The sequence below is a fragment of the Pseudopipra pipra genome, chromosome 16 (assembly GCF_036250125.1).
Source record: "Pseudopipra pipra isolate bDixPip1 chromosome 16, bDixPip1.hap1, whole genome shotgun sequence".
In the NCBI taxonomy this organism is placed as follows: domain Eukaryota; kingdom Metazoa; phylum Chordata; class Aves; order Passeriformes; family Pipridae; genus Pseudopipra; species Pseudopipra pipra.
Genome location: NC_087564.1, coordinates 7,277,747 through 7,296,829, shown reverse-complemented (window position 1 = coordinate 7,296,829; position 19,083 = coordinate 7,277,747). Strand labels below are relative to the sequence as shown.

Below are 19,083 nucleotides of genomic sequence, written 5' to 3'. Positions count from 1 at the left end.
AGATGCAATAATAAGTATGGAAAAGATTCATTTTTTGCAGTATTTTCAGCACTAACTGCATCACAAAGTGTTAAATAATAAATAATAGCAGAGAGAAGTATACACGAGGGAGGAATGATATGATTTCAGAGGAGACTTGAAAGGGGATGTTGATGAGGTGGAGGTTTTAAGAATTAAATATTAAAAGCCCAAAAGGCTGGTTTTGGCTGGGGCTGATTGTTTTTCTCTGCTAAGAAATAAAGGGGCTTTCTAACCTACCTCCTGGACAAAGATGCAAGGCTTACTGTCAAACTGTTCAGTGGAATCATCACTGTACTTAGAGTCTATTTTTAAGAGAAGGCAAAGGATCGCAATTAGCTAACTACAGCCCTCTCCGATTCCAAACGTCTGCTTTGTCCTCTGCCTCACCTTTCAGTTTATTTACCGCCTAACAACTCCACACGGACTTGGCCGAAGTTCCTGAAGAGCGCCAGCGATACAGTGGGAGAGGGAGGGCGGGCTGGCCCTGCAGAGCCCCAGCACACCAGCCCCTTCCCCAGGGACCACAACAGCCCGCAAGGCCGCAGCAAGGCAGCCACAGACGTGCCCCGAGGAGAAGGGAAGCTGCTTCCAGCACCAGCCCACACTGTTAAATCACGCCATAAGGGGCTTATTTCCTACATTTGGTGGCAGCATAGTATTCAGGATAATATTATTGCTACTTGCACAGGTTACTGCCAAACCAAAAGGCAGAGATGACAGAGTTAAATAACAGGGATGGAGAGTGAATCACTAAAAAGTCTTTCCCAGAGTCAGTTCTCTGTTTGGGGGAAGTTATTCCAATTCCGTGTCTCACAAACAACCCGCAGCTTTGCTGTGTCCTCCGGAGCCAGCCGACTGACATTATAGAGAGATTTTTAAATAAATGATGTGCAGGGGCAGCTCATGTTTAGCAGACAAAGCCCCGCGCGGCTGCAGGGAGTGCGAGCACCGCCGTACCTGTGCTGGGCGCGCCGGGGCGAGGGCAGCGCCCGCTCCCGCCCGGGCGTAGCGGAGGTGCGGCCCCATGGACGCCGCTCCGCCCGCAGCACCTGCCTTTGCCTCGCAGGTGAGTGGATCTCCGGGGACCGCTCGGAGAGGAGTTACCGGGGGAAGGAGCGCTCTACTCATCGGGAGAGGGACGCGCCGCTCTCCTCCCGCGGAGCCGCCCCGGGCTCGCCCGAGGAACCCACCCCGCCCTGCCCGGGCTGCCCTGACCCCCCGAGCGCGGGGCGGGAGGAGGGACGGGACGAGGAGGCGCTCCCGCGCTGTGGGAGACGCACCTGTGGGGAGCGGGAAGTGTCTTATGTAAGGGATGGCGGGGAGCGGGGCCGAGGCGGGGGTCGGCTCTGCGGCGGGGGGAAAGCCCCACAGCGGGGCTGGGAGAGAGGGAGGCAAGGAAGGAAGGAGGGAGAGGAGCCCGGCAGGAGGACGGGCGGGCGCGCAGCGGGCTGGGCTCGCCGGGCTGCACCGCGCTCTCCCTCCCGGCGCATCTCCCTTTCCTTCCCGTCGGCTGGATGCCGCGGCGAGCCCGTCCAGCCCCCCGCGCCCTGCCCCGGCAGCCCGGCCCCGTGCGGGGCTCGGCGGCTCTCTGAGGGAGTTGTGCGAGGGACCGCGCCAGGCTGCGCGGGGGAGCGGGCGGTGGGTGCTCCAGGCAGCGCGGGGAGGCTCCTCGCTCGCCCTCTCGCCATCTCCCCGCCCCTGCAGCGCCCTCGCCTCAACCCTCCCGCTGGCGGCCCCTCCACGCCCCTCTCGCCAGCCCGGCGCGGTGCCCCGCACGCCGCCGCCACCTCCACCCCTCGGTCCTCCTCCTCCTCCTCCTCCTCCTCCTCCTTCTCCTCCTCCTCCCGCGCTCCCTCTCACGCGCGCTCCGCTCCACAAGTGCCGCGCGGTCGCTCCCCGGGAGCGCAGCGGGGACGGGCTGCGGACCCTGCGCGGGGGCGGCGGACCCTGCCCGGCCCGTCCGGGGCTGTCCGTGGTGCTGGAGGCGAGCGCGGGCTGAGCGGCCGCCCGGCCCCTGACGGAGCCCCTTTATGTTCAGCTCCTGGCGCAGCGCAGCATCCAGCAGCTCGAGCGGCGGCGGCGGCGGCAGCAGCATCGCTGAGCCGGGGCTGGGAGGCAGAATGGAAGGCTTTATTCGGCTGCTCTTCGGCTACTTGGTGGCGGACCTTCTCACGCTGGTGTGTCGGGCTCAGGAGAAAGCTGGCCAGCAGCTGGGGAGCTTTGTGGTGCTCTCGGGAGGAAACCACTCCAGCCTCGGGGAACAGCTGGACCCCTCCGAGCCACCTCCCACCCCAGACTTCTGCAGGGGCTACTTTGACGTGATGGGGCAGTGGGACCCCCCCTTTAACTGCAGCTCGGGGGAGTTCATCTTCTGCTGTGGCACTTGTGGCTTCAGGTTTTGCTGCAAGTTCAAGAAGACAAGGCTGGATCAAAGCACCTGCACGAACTATGAGACACCATTGTGGATGAACACTGGGAAGCCTCCTTCCCGCATAGACGACCCTCTGCATGACCCTACCAGGGATAAAACCAACCTCATTGTCTACATCATCTGTGGGGTTGTAGCAGTCATGGTGCTGGTGGGGATCTTCACCAAACTAGGGCTGGAGAAGGCACACAGACCCCAGCGGGAGCACATGTCCAGGTAAGGCTGAGTCCCAGGCAGCAGAGTCCCCTTCCCCCCTACCTCCTGGCCAACCCCTAGAGAGGAGAGAGGAGCCCGTGTGTTCCTGGGAGACAAACAGCTCCTGCCAGGCAGCTGCATTCCCCTGCAAGGCGACCGACAGAGACCAACTTTGCTGAGCAGAGCTCCTGTGGTTCCCCCAGCCCAGGTTATCAAAGTATGTGCATTTGAGGAAGACTAGGAATAATTGTGGAGTCTGCACAGACAGTAGTGCATTTTTATCTGCAGTGCCTGACCCTCTCCCCAACAAGATCCAGCAAGTGTTCCCGGATATACTGTGCGTGAATAGAAAACCAAAAAAAAAATTCTGAAACCAGCAACACTGAATTATAGAAAGGCTGATGGGTTCCCTCTTCCAACTGTTTCAAAGCTTGGAAAATGTTTTTACTTCTCAACAGAAGGATGTAAACAAATGCCATCTCACCCTCCCTCTCCAGCTGCAAAATGTTTTTTGGCAGGACCTTCCCTACTCCCCCAGCCCTTGCAAGTGTGTGAGCTATTTGTAAAATTTCTAAGCTGTGAAAATGAGTCAGGGTGGAAGGGAAGAGGAAGACACAAAAAGGAAAAGCTATTGTAGAATTTCTTACCATTTTTTCAGTTACTGTTGAGAGGTAAATAATAGAATATGAAAGTCTTGTCTCATCCATGTGTGCGTGTGTTATAACTCTGTATCCACGGTGTAATGGCTGGATTATATCAAAGAGAACCTCCCCCTCCTAGAGTTAGACATGCTGTGTACCATCTACTCCAGATCCTGGCTGCCTAGTGGTGGATAAGCAGGTGGGCAACTCGGGACAGAGCCCAATGGCTTTAACAACATATTCCAAACCCAGATTGTCACAGCAGTTCAAAATCAAGGCATAACACATTTGTCAAGTTTGCAGCCTGTCTGATTCTTTATGCTAATCCCAGGCACATGAAAGTAAAGCAGATGGGAGAAAGGCATTAAAAAAGGCAAACAGCTCCATTAAAGAGTCTAAATAGATCCCAGCATATTGGGCAACTTTAGTGATGAAATGCAATGAAAGGATACCTTCTACTGGACGTGCAGTGTGATAGAAAGCTTCCTCTTGCCCTGACTACTCTTGGTGTAGCTCACAATCTTTAAGGCTTAGATGAAGAGTCATCTTTGAAAGACAGTCCAAGAGATCAACTCAACACCTGGAGCCTTATTTTTTTACTGAAGTTTCTGCGTGACTTTTTGATTCACTGCTTGTCTTGAAATGAACAGAGAAAGTCACATAAATACTCCTGCAAATGCACCACCAGTTCACGAGCTATTAATTGCTATTTATAAACTGGCTGATATGGATACGTTTTTACTACCGAGGAAAAAAGCACACTGCAGAAATTTTAGTCAACACCGTGTGTCAGTGACACTTCTGCAAAGCTGTTTTTTGTTGAGCAAGGTATGATAAACCCTTAGACATTTAGAATATTCTCCACAACTAAATTGAGAAAAAGAATACAAAGGTCCCAATTTATTTTTTAAGTACTACTCTTAAACTACAGAGATCTTTTGGCAAAAGCTCTCCCTTGCTTCAGCCTCTCTCTGTAGTGTCTTCGTGCAGACAAAAAAGCAGGGCTTGTAAGAGTCACAAAAACCAGGACAGAGTGAAGTTGTACCCATCCCTGCTTCTTATGGTTTAAATAGGTCCTGTTTCTATGAGTAGAAATATTTGCTACCTAAAGTACAGGTGTGAAATATTCTGAAAGGATATTCTGTTTTAGTTTCTGGAAATAGAATTACGGGGGATTGGAAAATCATTCAAGTCATCCTGATGTCCTTCAGTCATGTACACTGAAGATCAGGTTTCTTGGAGTGGTTCTTAGAAAAGGTCCTCTGTTACCCTGATTACTTAACAGTATCTGCGATCTCGTACTTCTCTTGCCATGAAAATGTTCAAGTCAGGATTATATAGAAACTTGGAAAGTCATGATCACATGGAAAAACAGTCACCCACTCAGCACACATAATAGCTAGTCATGTTCTGAAAAAGCAGTGCTATAGGCTTTTTTTTTTAAAAGTTCTCACACTCCTATTACAGCTGTGGGGTGGGTTTACCATTAATTTGAAAAGGAATTAAGTTCTTAAATCCCTTTGGCAATCTACAAATATAATCATTGAGTGAAGAGTTGAAGTAACCTCTTAGTCCTCAAATGTGTGTTTAACTAAAACATTTAATTCTAGCTCATTTTACACTATTAATGTCCTGAAAAAAAAGCTGCAATGCTTAAGAAATAATTCACCTGTTCAAATATTTAACAGTACCAACAATCAATATAATATCCACCCTATATTCATATTCACCTTCTTTTATAACATTCATCACTGCAATATCAAAAAAAACCCCAAAAATAACACATATGGTTTTTTTTTCTGTGCTGAACCTTATTAATAAGCAGAAGTATAATGCATCAAGAGTGTCAGGTAGGCCAAAGTAAAAGTACCAAGTGTTACTCCATTTTGGCTGGCAGCAAGAAACACACAGATGCTGATTTGTCATCTGTTTCCTTAGCTAAGATTGTCTCCTTTCCCTTCCCTAGCCAATGGCAACACGAAACACTTGAATCCTCTTCATTTCTGTGAACAAATTCACCTATCAAAGGGATGGTTCTGCTTATAAAAAAAGACAATGCATAATGGAAACGGATTTTTTTGGGGGTGTTGATTTTTTTAAGAAAAGTGAACAAAAGAATATTACTGGTGTAAGTTATATATTTCCATTTTTAATTTACTAAAAGTATTTAAAAATATGAAGAGAGACCTCACATGTGGGAATAAGAACACTGACTTATAAATAGGAAGCAAAACTGTGCCACACTTATTAATTCCTTGCATTATTTCATCCTCCAGTCAGTAGATGTGCTGTTGAAGTAAGACACTGGTGTGTGTAAGAGTGGTACAATGTTAGTAAAGGAAACTTCACAGTCTTGCTGAACATAGTTTCTATACACCTGCCTTTCACTAAATTTTTTTACTACTGTACCAAAACAAACCAAGAACAGTCCATTAATGTCACTGAGTTTTCCTGAAATATTTGACAATGGAAAAAGCATTGGAGGAATGCAACTATTTAGTGAAAACAATCCATAGGGAAAAAAATCTCTACTGGACAAGTCTGTTTAGGAAAAAAAGAGTCAAGATTTGTCCTTTTTTAAAGAGACCTTTGTTACTTCCTTTTGTTTTGAGAAAAAAGGCCAGGTGTGGCACTGTTGACATTTCCTTCTCCTCAGATCGGTGCTTTTCAGTCGAACACCCTGAGTGTTGGCATGGAACTGTAAATCTGGAAGAGGGAAATGGAGAGAGGAGTTCTGCAGCATTAACTCTGCACTGTGTATTTCCTTTTAGACATCGTACCATAATGTTTTGTTTATATCATTCCCCTCATTTTTAAATTTGTTACTTGACATTAGAAGGAGATAAATATTCCCTTCAGCTACAGTGTCCAACAACTAAGCAGTAACAGTGGTATCCAAACAGAGGAACTGTTCCTTTTCCCTCCTGTTTTCTAGGAGAGTAAGGCAATCAGATGGTGTGTGCAGGCAGATATGGCCAAGGGAATGAGTGTGGCAGTGTTGTGCATGAAAGGACCCAGAACTGATCTGCCAGCTGAAGCAGATCTAGAAGCCCTGTTAGGCATACGAGGGCAGCACGTTCCTGCTGCTTAAGACAACGTCAGTGGGCTTCCAGGCTCCACCAGTTAAAGTGGAAGAATCCTCTCTCAAAAATGAATAGAAGACCCTTTACTTCTGTTTCATGGAGGAGATTTTTTCTGTAAATAAAACTGCAACTTTGTCTTCTTCCCTAATCCTTGTGGAGAATGTGCAAACAAGCCAAGAACTGAAAGGACAATATTTACAATCATGCTCTATGCTATACCCCTGTTTTCTGAAGCAGTGCCTCTGACAGTGTGTGAGCAGCCTTCCAAATATTGTGAACCATCTCAGCTCTTCTTTCTGCCTTCACAATGTGCTGAGCTCACGAGTGGTCTTTTGTTGATCATTCAAAAGGTGTGTACCTGGGGCCAAAAATAGCCTGACTTGTCAAAATCCTGAATCCTATGTGTGAAATTATTTCCCTTATGGATTTTGACCCAGTTTTGGAGGCACAATATGACAAGTGACCTTTCATGAAATCACCTGTTTTAGCTTCTTCAAGCTTGTACTCATAAGGGAAATGCCTGGCTCCACATGCTTTATAACACCCCAAACCATTGTTATGTGTCCAAAAAGGAAAATCTTATGGCAAGGGAATTGCTGAAGTTTTGTGATACTTGGATAGTTCATGAACTCCTGTGTAGGCAACATTGCTCCACTTCCCTAATATTGCAATCAGTATCAGCACACAGGACCTAATGATTTTGCTCCCTGATTTAGAAGGTTATCTTGCATTTTGCATTTCCTTAAAAAAAAAATCATTCAGTATAGCAGAGGTGTGGATAAAGCCCCTCTATGTACATATAACTTTTCAATGGGACCCACTCTAACACGTTCTTCAGATAATGATCAAAATCTAAATGACTCTACTTAGGTGAGACAAATGCATGAGGGTATTATAACAGTCTGTTGGCCTGTGTTGAATTTTTCAAAGCAAACATCTATTCAAATATCTGGAGCACAAGCCTCCCTTTATCCATTTCATTATATGGGCAAATCCCTAAAAGAACAAAATGCAGGTACAGCATTTCCTTTGTACTTCAGTGATACAAGCTGGTACACATTTTGAACTCTCCCTGAGATCAGTGGAGAACAAGGACAAGCTCTTCATTTTATGAGCTATTCTGCCCTGGCTAACACACTATAAACATGGGTGCTGTGTTGTTAAAAATAGAACTTGGTGGTGAGTAGTTCCTCTTTTCTTAATATTGAAGAAGGAATTGGACAACTAATTCCTTAGAACCCATATGAAAAAAGCCACCCTGAAATGGTAGCAAATGTAGCATTTCTGTGGACAGGCAGTAGTTAATCTGCCATCACACAGGGTGTTATTTAAAGTCTACAGAGAACAACATTTACTGTCAGATCAAGGGGCAATGAGGAAAGCATTTCTGAAAACCCACTCCCACAAAGTTTTAACTTCTATATTGGAGTTTGTAACTTTTATTTACTTTTCTTCCCTTCCCAGAAATATGTCCAGCTGCCTCTGCAACTAAAAGTAATATTGATGTCAATAATTTCCTCTGTATAGAGACATATTTGCATAAATTGATGAGATATTTAATGGTTTTGGTTCCTACTTATTTTAAACTGTATTGCAATATAATGCTTTCTTTCTGCATCATTTTATACATGTCTTTGTGAGATTTCTTCTGTTGAATTTTTATTATTCTGCTATGTAGGCCAGCTCTGCTATTTCTGCTGGATAAGCACTGCTTCAAATGGGAGCATTACTCTGATACCATTAATCATTTGGTTACTGTCTTCTGACCTTTTACAGTATCAACAGAGTATTCTGTAACATGTTGATCACAACTGTAACTAATATTTTAATAACATAATGCTAGCCATAAACACAATGAAACATCAGTATTGCTCAGCTGTGTACCAGAGCTATTCCTGCAATCAGAAAGCAAGATCCAGCTCAGGATTCCTTTCTATAAATTAAATGAAGCTACTTCTTAATATTTAAAAGTACAGTGCTACTTGATCAAGAAATCATCATGTCACAGAAGTACAGTGGAGGAGCTAGCTGGCATTTACCATGGCTTTCAACAGTGAATGTGCTTATTTTTATTTATTTCTTAGTTTTTAAGCTAGTATTTCTTGATGCAGTATCTGGGACACTGTATATAATTTTGCAGAAAATTAAACTAAACTGGGCATAGTGCCCAGAAAATGCGTCCATGCCCTTAAAAAAATAGCTCAAGAGGTCTAAAAATTAAAGCTAGTAAAACACAAAGGAGGTAAATAATGGTCCATGATGCATTGACCTGAATAGAAAAGGCTTGCATTGAACCCTGAAGACACTGGTAACACACACTATAACTTTCCTTTGCCTCGGGCAGCAGGTTCTGCGGGTTGGCCAATGGTTTCCTGGGCACACAGCTCAGGGCTAATGCTGCTCCTGCACAGGGCAGTGGCAAACCAGCACACAGCCACAGATGGAGTTAGATGTTACCATGCTGAGGGTTACAGAGCTTAGAACTTAGTGACTCTGGATCTGCAGGGCTCATCCAGGGCTCATCCAGTGCTTATCTGTGTGCCTAAGAATGGATTTACACTGGGCAGGACACTAGGCAGTGAAACAGGTCCTCAGAAAATACACCAGAGCGGGATGAGTCTGTCAGACACTGCCTGGAGCTCTGCAGACTGAGTCCACAACCAGCATCAGGGCCTGGCTTAACTTAGGAATCCTTTTGCTTGCTCTCTCTTTGCCAGCATAAAGCTTTCATCCTGTTTCTGAACTGGCTTCAAAGGAGCAAGGAGTGTTCTGTGCAAGCTTTGCTCCATCTTAATGACTAAGATACCCACAGAAGTTAGAAAAGACATTTCTAATCTCCCCTTCTGTATGAGAAAAGCTTAAATCCCTGCCTATAGGAAAATCACATGACTTTTCAACTTCAGTGACAATTTTGTATGAAAATTGTGAAGACCACTGCGTTGTGTGGTGCTCTGTGCAAATGTCTGTGTGAGAATTTACTCCGACAGGCCCTGTTAGTAACCTAGTATGAAGATAACTAGTTTGTGAAAGGTACAGATGTGGGCTGGGTGCTGAGCTGCTCAGCTTGACCAAGGTGGCAATGTTACTGAGCACATGCAATGGCAGAACTCTTTAAGTCTCAACAAGCTTAAATTATGTTCCTCCAAAGCAAAGACAGCTTAAGAACTTACTGTGGTTCTGTGTTTCACTTCTAGCACACTGTCTGAGACAACCTAAAAAGAGCCTTAGGTGTGAAGTCTCACAATGAATCTGCTTCCCTGAATTTGTTGTGAGGGGAGCTGTTTTCTCTAGCAGACATTATGATCAACTTCCTCTCGAACTAAAAAAGAGCTTGGAACATATTGGTGATGTCTTACAGATTTTGCAGGTTCATTCTGCTTTTGTTTGGTTTTCAGGGCTCTTGCTGATGTTATGCGACCTCAAGGTCCTTGTACAACAGATCATATGGAAAGAGATCTAAACATTGTAGTACATGTGCAACACTATGAAAACATGGAGACAAGACCTCCTCCAAATAACTTACGTAAGTTGAATTATAACTTTGTCAATATCTGGAATGCTGGCACTAAAAGGAGCATTATGAAAAAAATATTGGTGGATGTCAAATGAGGATCAAGAGTACATTGGTTCTTGCAAAGCAGAAATATTCTTTAACTCACAATTAGAAATATTTAGAATTTCCTAGAGCAAAGAGTACAAAAATGAGAGAAAGAAATTTTGAAGAGGAAAATTAGTTATTCTATTTAATTTTATCTAGTTGTCTTGTTTGACTAATATTGATTTTGTACCTTTGTCTCCTTCTACCTGGTGTTTTTGCTCAGCTTACCAATCTTTGCCTTATTCTGTGTTTTGTTGTACTAAAATACAAACTGTTAAGGTTACAGCCAAATTTAACATGTTTCATAGGGCTGTAATATCCAATAAGGAAGTGAGTCCATTAGGCTGTTTCATCATAACCACTAGGAAAATAATTAAATACTTTCCTGGATAGCATCAGATTGTATGTAGTTTTCACTTTCTTAAGGGAAAGATGAAAATAAGATCATTATTTTATGTTTTAAATAATATTTTAATTCTGTGTCTGCTATTACATGTTTATGTTATTGAAGGCAAGAAAAAGGTGCATCTTGGAGCTTCAGAGGAAATATGGTGACATTTCAAGTGGTTCTGAAGTCCTAGGCAACTTATTTCTCAGTCTGTATTAGACAACAGCAGAGATCTTTCTCATGCTCAGATACATGTTAGTCTTGTGATGAACAATGCCACTGAAATTTTAATTTGGATAAATATTTATGTATCTTATATTCAACCATATCTTAAATATATATACATTTATGTATATACATGCTTACAAATTATAGATATATTTACAAATTCAAGTTCAGGAAGGTTTAGATTGTTAGGCAGTGGATGGCTTTGTTCTGTGCTGTAGATCAATGTAGATGTGCATTTTGCTGCAAGTTTACTTTTATTGCCTTGGTGTTTGGATTTTGAAACATTTAAAAAGCATTTGCACTTGTATACAGAAAGCAGAAAATCGGCTTATATTTGAAGTTTTATTTGGACTACATTGTGCAGATAATGTGAGATTTTAGTGCTTTTTTTTCTGTGGAAGGGTGTAAAAACAACAGGAGAAAGTGCAGATGCACGTGCTGGATGCAGTCCTGGTACCTGTTTTGTGGGAGAGGCTGAGGGGGATTCCTTATGTAACCCGTTACAGAGTAATAGGAGAGAATTCAAGCTGTGACTCTACTAAAGGTACCCCCTGCAGCGGGGTGTGACACCTCCTCTGCCTGCCCTGCTCCCCAGCACAGTGCTCCCAGCTGGGCGGGTGCAGAGCTGCCCTGCAGAGAGGGCAGGGTGTGCACACACCGCAGCCGCACACCCCTAACCCTACAAAGCAGAAACTGCTGCTCTGTCAGACCTGCTCAACCCCCTGGAGTGAGGTGGTTGACTTTGGAACCTTCAAGGAGGATGGGAATAAACACTATATCTCTCTTTGCTCTGTGTATAAGCTCTTTGCTGATGGCTGAGCCTCCTATGGCCATTTTTTCAAGAATGGTACCAAATGGTAACGAAGTTTGGGTCCAATCTTTGTTTTTTCTCATGTGTGAAATGTTTATTCAGAATCCCAGTTAATGAAGGAGCCAGAAAGTAAAGAGGTCCTTACTGCATTGATTGTATCTAGATTTTTGTACTGATCACACTGAGATATTTTGCTTAAAACTCTTTGTGTACTACAATATATGACATAACACAGCAGGCCTTTAAACTCATTGTTTCTTGGATTTGAATTCAGATTTAAGCCTTGCTTCTATGAACTCTTGCATAAAAATGCAACTCAGAGCCACATAGTTACTGCATCAAGGAAGAAAAGAAGATACATTTAATAGGATGTTGGTTTGTGATGATCCCAGCCACCCATACAGCTCTGTCTCAGAATATGGCCCTCTGGCACAGAGGGAAGAATTCTGTGTAAAACAGCTCTTGCACCACTGCAGTTTACATCAAAGAGGCCCTGCTGCTGCTTTGGAGCTCTTTTAATCCATTGGGCAATGGAGAGGGCAGTCCCAAGACTGCTTCACAGGCAACTCAGGCATTGCTGCTGCAGAGGGAACCCTCAGCAGCCAGCAGCTATGAAGCAACTGCTTCACTCTTTAATCAACTTTATGCATGAAGTCAATAATTTTAGATTGTTCAGTGCAAACCTTCAAGTGGTGAAATTACTCAAGGCATTCTATAACCAATATTGCATACATTTACTTCAGAGCAAGTGGATCATTGTTCTATATTTGTTGCCATTTTATTCTCATAAACTCATGTAAAACATGCCTAAATGACCGACTAGAATTTGCCAGAACATCACAGATGATTGAGGTCTGTTGAAAGCATGTGCATTTATGGTGCAGGAAAAATCTTTATAAAGACAAATGATTAGGACAAATTTTCTAAGCCAGTATTTTAGCAAATTGGTATTTTATAGTGGAGTTCTGAAACACTGCAAGAGTGGATATTGCTGGCAGAAACTTTGGCAGTGAAGCATTACTTACTACCAGTGCTGGAAAAGTTACACACTTTTCTGGGGTATTTTTACAAGCAAATAAACCAGAGTGAATTACAGCTTTCATAGAAATTCTATTCCAGATCTTTTCTTATACAGAGAAAATGAAATTGTATCGAATTATTGTATCATAAACTTTAATATGTATTTTCAAAGTTGTCCAAGTTATCACTTTCTATCTACTTTCCATCTCAATATTTGAGGCTGGTGTACTTTTTACCAGCCATAGACATGAAGAGGGCAGGAGGAATTTCTTAGGCATTGTGTACCCCTTCCATTTGTGTCTTTCAGAATACTGAAGACAAACCACTGAAGGCCAAACATTATTAAAAATGTTCTAGTTTGAATGTTCATTTGCTCTTTCTGTCCCCTTGAAAATATTTTGCTGATGTTGCCAACCCATTCTGAAAGTGTTTTATGAAGGGAAGCTCTTTTGTCAAAATGACAAACTAAACATGATCTCTGACACTGAAAATGAGTGTGTTTCTGTTTCTGGACTGTTTGTTACCAGAGGACAAAATTTCCTGTGCTGCCTGCAGTTAGCACAGCTATTTGCCAAAACCCTCAGGCCAGTGGAATCCGAAAGATCTCTTTTCAGCATCTTGCAGTTTACTCAGTTCCTTGTCCCTTCTCTTCTGATCCCAGAAGAGAACAGACATATTGGAGGTTGTGGGAAAACACAGGTTTTTTTCTTTGCCCATGTTAATCCAGATGATTTTTAGTAAAAACTGTTTTTTTCTCAGTGGTTGTCGGTTGTCATAATTTTCTTCCAGTATTGTTCTTTCCTTAGGATTACTTTTCTGTTATTTCCCTTCATTTATACATGTCAGAATGGACTGGTGCTTTGTAAACAAGCATTCAAGTCTTCTAACAGGAGATGTTAAATAAAATAAAATGGAAAAAAAGGGGGACATTTAAAAGTTATGTTAAAAACATAAAACCAAACCCAAATCTTTCTGCTGAATTTGAGTTGTTGTGTTCATCTCTGACTTTCATGAATCTTAAGAAAGCAGCAGCATTCAAAGTGTTCTTGTCTTCTTGTTTTATTTTTTTTCTCCTTTTCTACTTATTGTCTTAGAAGTAAGGGATTTATTTAACTTGTTGGGATTACAAGACTGCTGTAGTGGGAGTTAGAAGGCTTTGTAGCTTCAGCTTCATTTCTGAAACGTGATTACTGCTATTATTTCTGATTCATGATCTCTGATAGCACAGAGAAAAAATACTGAAGTTAGTGCAATCCACAGGCACTTTTCCTAATGATCAGTAAAAGCTCTGTTACTCTTTCCCAATAACTAGCCTTGCACTAGTGAATTTAAACAATTTAGGCAGGCTCCCAAGATAAAGGTGACTTTAAAGGGAAGCCAATTATAGATTAAGGAGGTTTTAAGATGAAAAATGCTAGCTTTACTTAGTTTGACATGTATGAATTATTCCTTTATTTTGAATTTAACTTAAAAAAAAGAAGTGGATTTTAACTCACCATTTGAAGAAGGAAGTGTTGCATTGTGTCAAATGGTGAGTTTTAATATTGGCCAAAGATATGCAGCCCATGTGATTAAAATGACTTTTTTTTAAAAAAATGCAGCAATGTGCTTGCTGCTGCGTTTGATTGTCAGTTGTCCTGGATACAGACTCACAACAAATGCTAATGCTGAAAACAAAGCCAAGACATTTCTGTAACTGGTGCCTTATGATAAGTTAACTTTGGTTTTTTCTTTATTCCTGTGTTGAGACAGTAGGCATTTAAATAGGAGGGTATTTTTTGAAGTTCTTGTATATTAGAATAAGCATTCTGTATTGCACATTCCTGTGCTTTCCCCCATTTCTGTAAGTAGAAGCTCAGGCTGTGTTTTCCAGTGAGAGGAACTGTCACTAATTTCACACTGTGAAAACAGAATTTGCAAGAATGTTTTGTGGTCTCTTTCACTCCCTAGTGAATATGCTTTTTTTAATGGTTGTCTTTGGCAAACTAATTACTTTTATGATTAACATACCTAAACATGCTTACACGAGATGATTCACTGTATTGTGTTGCCTAAATGTCCTTCCTACTTCGCTCAGTGGAAATAAGTGTAGAGGCTTATTGAAAAACTCCAGCAAAGCTCTTGAAGTGTATCAAACATGCTAACTAACTTGCTTACACAGTAACTGTTCGGCAATTAATTGCATGAGACTGAGGTGGTTGAGAACATGAAGGCACAAAGTGCTTCTGGTGACGGGGGCCTTGAAACTTCACCCCAACCCTTCGGACACGGGGCTGCAAAATCCAAAGGACTGAGCAAATAGCTGTGTTTGGCCTGGCTGGAATCTAGGTTGTTTGGCTACAGCACAAATGCTTTTTTTCTGGGCTATATGCATGGGTCTAGCCCAGAGGAATTGCACTGTTTTCTTCATAAACTTTAATTGGCTGTTTGTCTGCTCACTCAGAAGAACAAAACAGAGATGGAGGAGTTGAGCTGTACAGACAGGGCTCCAGTCGTGTTTTACGAGTGGAAAGATGGACAACACTAATAAGTTTTCAGCCAAGAAAAAGATAGTTTTAGCAGAATGACAGAAGGAGTGAAGAAGTGCTGCTGATGGAGTGCTCCAAGACAGTGAAGGATGAGGGAGAATAAAATGTCCAACTTAACTGAGGACGTCCTTAGTTCCCAAGAAGTGACTGTGCTATGACAGAGGGCAGGGACTGTAGTCAGAAACTATTGGGAACTTGCTTACATTTAAAGCCTTAGTCTCAGTGTGCAAACCTCACTTTACTGGGGTTTCTGTGATCTATAAAGGAGGCACCTTAACACTATTAAAAAAAAAAATCCGATAATTTAGGCTAAATACCTGAACTAAACACAGGCTTAGAGAGAGCTACTTATGGCATTCTGATTGGCATTCACCACAAGGAGGAATAAGTTCACATTTAAATTATGCATTTTACAAACTAATCGCCCAAGAAAAAGCCCAGACTACTGTCATCAGCAATGTCAGAATAAATACTGGTTTTTTAAAATACAATTTCTGTTTGAGATTAGAAGCTGCAAACTGCTTTGTCACAACTATCTTGAGACCACTTTTAAAACACCTTTAAGTTAATTTCTAACTAAAATCATGCTACAAGTAGAATTTCAAAGCATTATCATATTAGTGATAGAATTTTTGTTAATAGAACTACAGCAAAAGCGACACATTCCAGATATCCAGAGCTTCCTTGCTGGAATCCAAATTTCCCATATAAATGAATTCCTCTTGCAACTTAGTCACTGTAAGACAGCAATGTTTAATCAGTTCTGCATGTGTGTTTAGCCTCATAATCGTTAACAGAAAGTTTTTAATTTTATTCTAAAATACTTCTTGTTAGATCTGATTTTATTGGAAACTCTCTGAGATAGCCATGGATCCCACCTGCAATTTTAGTTTTGAACCATATTGGGTAGGTCTTCATAAGCTCTGCTTATGTAACCATTTCCATTAGAACTGAACAATGAAGTTTTTGCTCTATCTTTCTTCATTTATTTTACAATAAGAACAATTAGATTAGATTACTGCCTTGCATCCTATCATTTACTTCTATTCAGCTTTTAATTCAGAGAAATTTGACATCTCTTAATAAACATATTCATCAATGTAAAACGTCTTTGGGAGAAATACAGTTAATCACTGACATTATCCTTTAGTGGCAAGAATTAACGTTATTGTAATAAAAATATTAAGAATATATTTTTACATTTTATACTGTAGTTTAAAAGGCTGAATGACTATTTAATAAAATAAAAATATTGGCATGACAGACAAGAGCATTGCTGTACTAGACTATTGTATAGGCAGCTTTGAGTCACCCAACAGCAGACTTGAAAAGCACATATAAAGGATGAGACTCATTTTGCTGTCATTGGGGTGCAGATTAGTACTTTGAAATGTTGCCCAATAGCACAGGGATGTATTTACCATTTAGAAGATGGAAAGTTCAGCATCTTTGGAAAACAGTGATGTGTTTCTCTTGTGATTCCACTTCCCCTTTGCAGTCTAAGTTTTACTCATTAAGTGAGGTGCTGTTCCTATCACCTACTACTCAATTTAATATCTAAAATTCTGTTTTGTCTTTGGACAGGCATGCTGAATAATAGTGTCCTCAGTGTGGAATCACTTCCAGTCCCAAATATTCCCACTATTAACCCCAACTCTCAGCAACATCAGCCATCAGTGCTTTGTGCCTCTTGCATCTTTCGTATCACTGGGATTATTAATGTCAAAAACTGGTGCAGAGAACAATGCCAAACTAGTGGGGACCATGTTTTGGAAAAATACCAACAATCCAACACCACAACTTTTGTATGACTGTATTCTGCCAGATTTGTGCTCCTTAAAATGAAGAATAGAGGCTGATACATCTTATTTTTTGACATGGCCAGAGTCACTGAAAGGCAAACAAAAAGTACCTTTTGCTTTCACTGTTGGTTTGCCAGCACCCTCACACAAACTGCCCTTGCCTTTTCCGTGCCAAAACAATACTGTTTTTAACTGCTGACTTACAGCTTAATCATCTCTCTAAATCCTTGAACTCCCACCCTCATATTTTGTTTCAAAAGTCATAGATTTGTAACAAAAATGATAAAACCATGAATTCACTAATATGTCCATTTCTGTCCATGCATTCAGGTGCAAGTGTTAACTATTGTACACTGGTATATCTGCAGCTAAAACTATACATTTTTATCACTCTGGCTGTGCCAAGCTTTGATAATACTGTATTTTAGATGTTAAAGTGCTCTTATCAGAAATTTAACATTCTTAATTTTTCAATCAGTCATACCAACTTTGCCAAGCAGAATCAGTACAGTGGTTGCAAACAAAAGTAGAAGAGGTTGACCGCATACATTAAAAAGCTTATGAATACACATCCCAACATTACCAGGCATTCGTGAGATGCTACTCTGAGAAAGATTTGCACCAACTTCAATCTACAGTTTCAATCATAAATGATTTGCAGTACTTTGTTCTATGATCTCTACTTTACATCATAACTTTACTTGAAATGTACACATTGGCTCTGATTCCAACTTTATTATCAGAAGATAAAGTCAAGAAGGGAATTAAGTGTGTTTAATATTTATGAAATAACTTTTAAAAAAAGTTTTATGATAGAAAAAAATAGTTGGAAAAAAACCTCTGGAACCATGATACAAAACTACATTAATAATCATTCCAAGATGATTAAAATGTGGATTTTAATGTAATCTTTCATTTTTAGTTATCACATCTAAATAGCTTTTAAGATCCTTCCAGTAACATAAATTTGTTTTTAGCTTATACATCTAAGTAACATATCTGTGCACCCAAGCTTAAGGCTCTAACTATACTTCTGAATCCATAATGAATTTGTAACATAATCCAAAATAATCCAATTGCCTTTTACCATCCACTCCTACCAATTAAAGGAAAGGCACATTTGATAAATAGTTATCTATAGACACACACATAAGCCTAGACTAAAGAGAATGTGCCTGACACAGTCTGGACACCACTAGAGTTACCATTTGTTTAGCTGGAAGTGTCCACAATAAACTGACTCAAACACGGGTCAGCTTTTTACCCTGGAAGGTTTGTTCTCACTGTGTTAGTTCACCTTTTACACTACAGCCAGGAAAAGAAAAGCCAGCCTTTCCCATGTAGACAGTTGCTCTTCCAGGGCTAATCTGATCACTTCTGAACTGCTTTATTGTTTTCTCTTAACACATTCTCCACTCACACTAAACCTTGTGCTTCCTATTGCTGTCTCCTCTGCTGCCCATAATAAGCTGGTCCTCTATGACTGTAAATACTGTTTGATGATGCTGGATTTGATTGTTTTAGAAAGCCTGCAGCCAGCCAGCCTGGATAACATAGGAAAAAAGTCCACAAGACAGAAAAGTACAGCAAATGCCTGCCAGCATTTAATTTACCCCCGGGGCACTGGAGACGAAGGACTTTCAGCCCTGGGTTCCAGGGTGTGACTCTGAGGTGGGGTTGGCACAGCCTGTGAGCCTTGCAACAAAAGTAGGATTTTGACAGTGCTTGCAGTAATGGGCAGACAAAGCCAATTAGATGAAATTCTGATTGGTCAAAAGTCATAGTAAAGCATTTGTCATCTCTAATGGCTCAAGGATTTCACCCGGGGCACTACAATTCATGTAGGACCTCACATACACCTTGTTGAGGGGAATTGTGTTTTTGCTATTCATCTGGAGTAAGGAGAGAGATAAAGGGATATGCAGAAAGTTTATCTTATGGCTTTTCAAAAAAACCCCATGATACAGCTTAAGGAGTTCAGTGTTGGAAAAGGAAAAATGTTCACTGCCAAAAGCAATACAAACCAGTCAGGGGAAGTGCAGTGAAAACTACCAAATAATTTACCAAATCAAACCCTCCTGAGAAGTGTTGTGAGAAGCCAGGAGGCTGGAAGAAGTTTCCAGCTAGACGTATTTTCCATTTTTGTTCTGATTTTAGGGAAGTGTGGGAGTTTGCAAACAAGGAAAATGTCCATGCCCTTGGCACACAGGAGGAAGGGAACCTCTTGTGCTCTCCTTCCACTCTTGTCCCCTTTGGCAGCACAGCTGCTGTGGCTGAACAACTGTTGTCACCCCCAGGAGGCAGAACAGGCCTCTTGGAGAGTTCGTGTGGACACCAAAT

The 19,083-nt window shown here is 41.7% G+C and overlaps 1 protein-coding gene across 2 annotated transcripts in view; it reads left to right on the top strand.

The window, feature by feature from the left end:
- Window positions 1-1,003: 1,003 nt before the first annotated feature.
- The window catches only part of SHISA9 (shisa family member 9), a 172,641-nt gene continuing 154,561 nt past the window's right edge, over window positions 1,004-19,083 (top strand). The window contains exons 1-3 of one of the 2 annotated variants that reach the window (XM_064672845.1): window positions 1,004-1,087; window positions 2,060-2,665; window positions 9,764-9,891. In XM_064672845.1, coding sequence (XP_064528915.1) covers window positions 2,142-2,665; window positions 9,764-9,891 — 652 coding nt within the window. In that variant the 5' untranslated portion in view covers window positions 1,004-1,087; window positions 2,060-2,141. Of the gene's footprint in view, window positions 1,088-2,025; window positions 2,666-9,763; window positions 9,892-19,083 lie in introns of those variants that run through there. The other variant, XM_064672844.1, reaches the window with a different exon arrangement.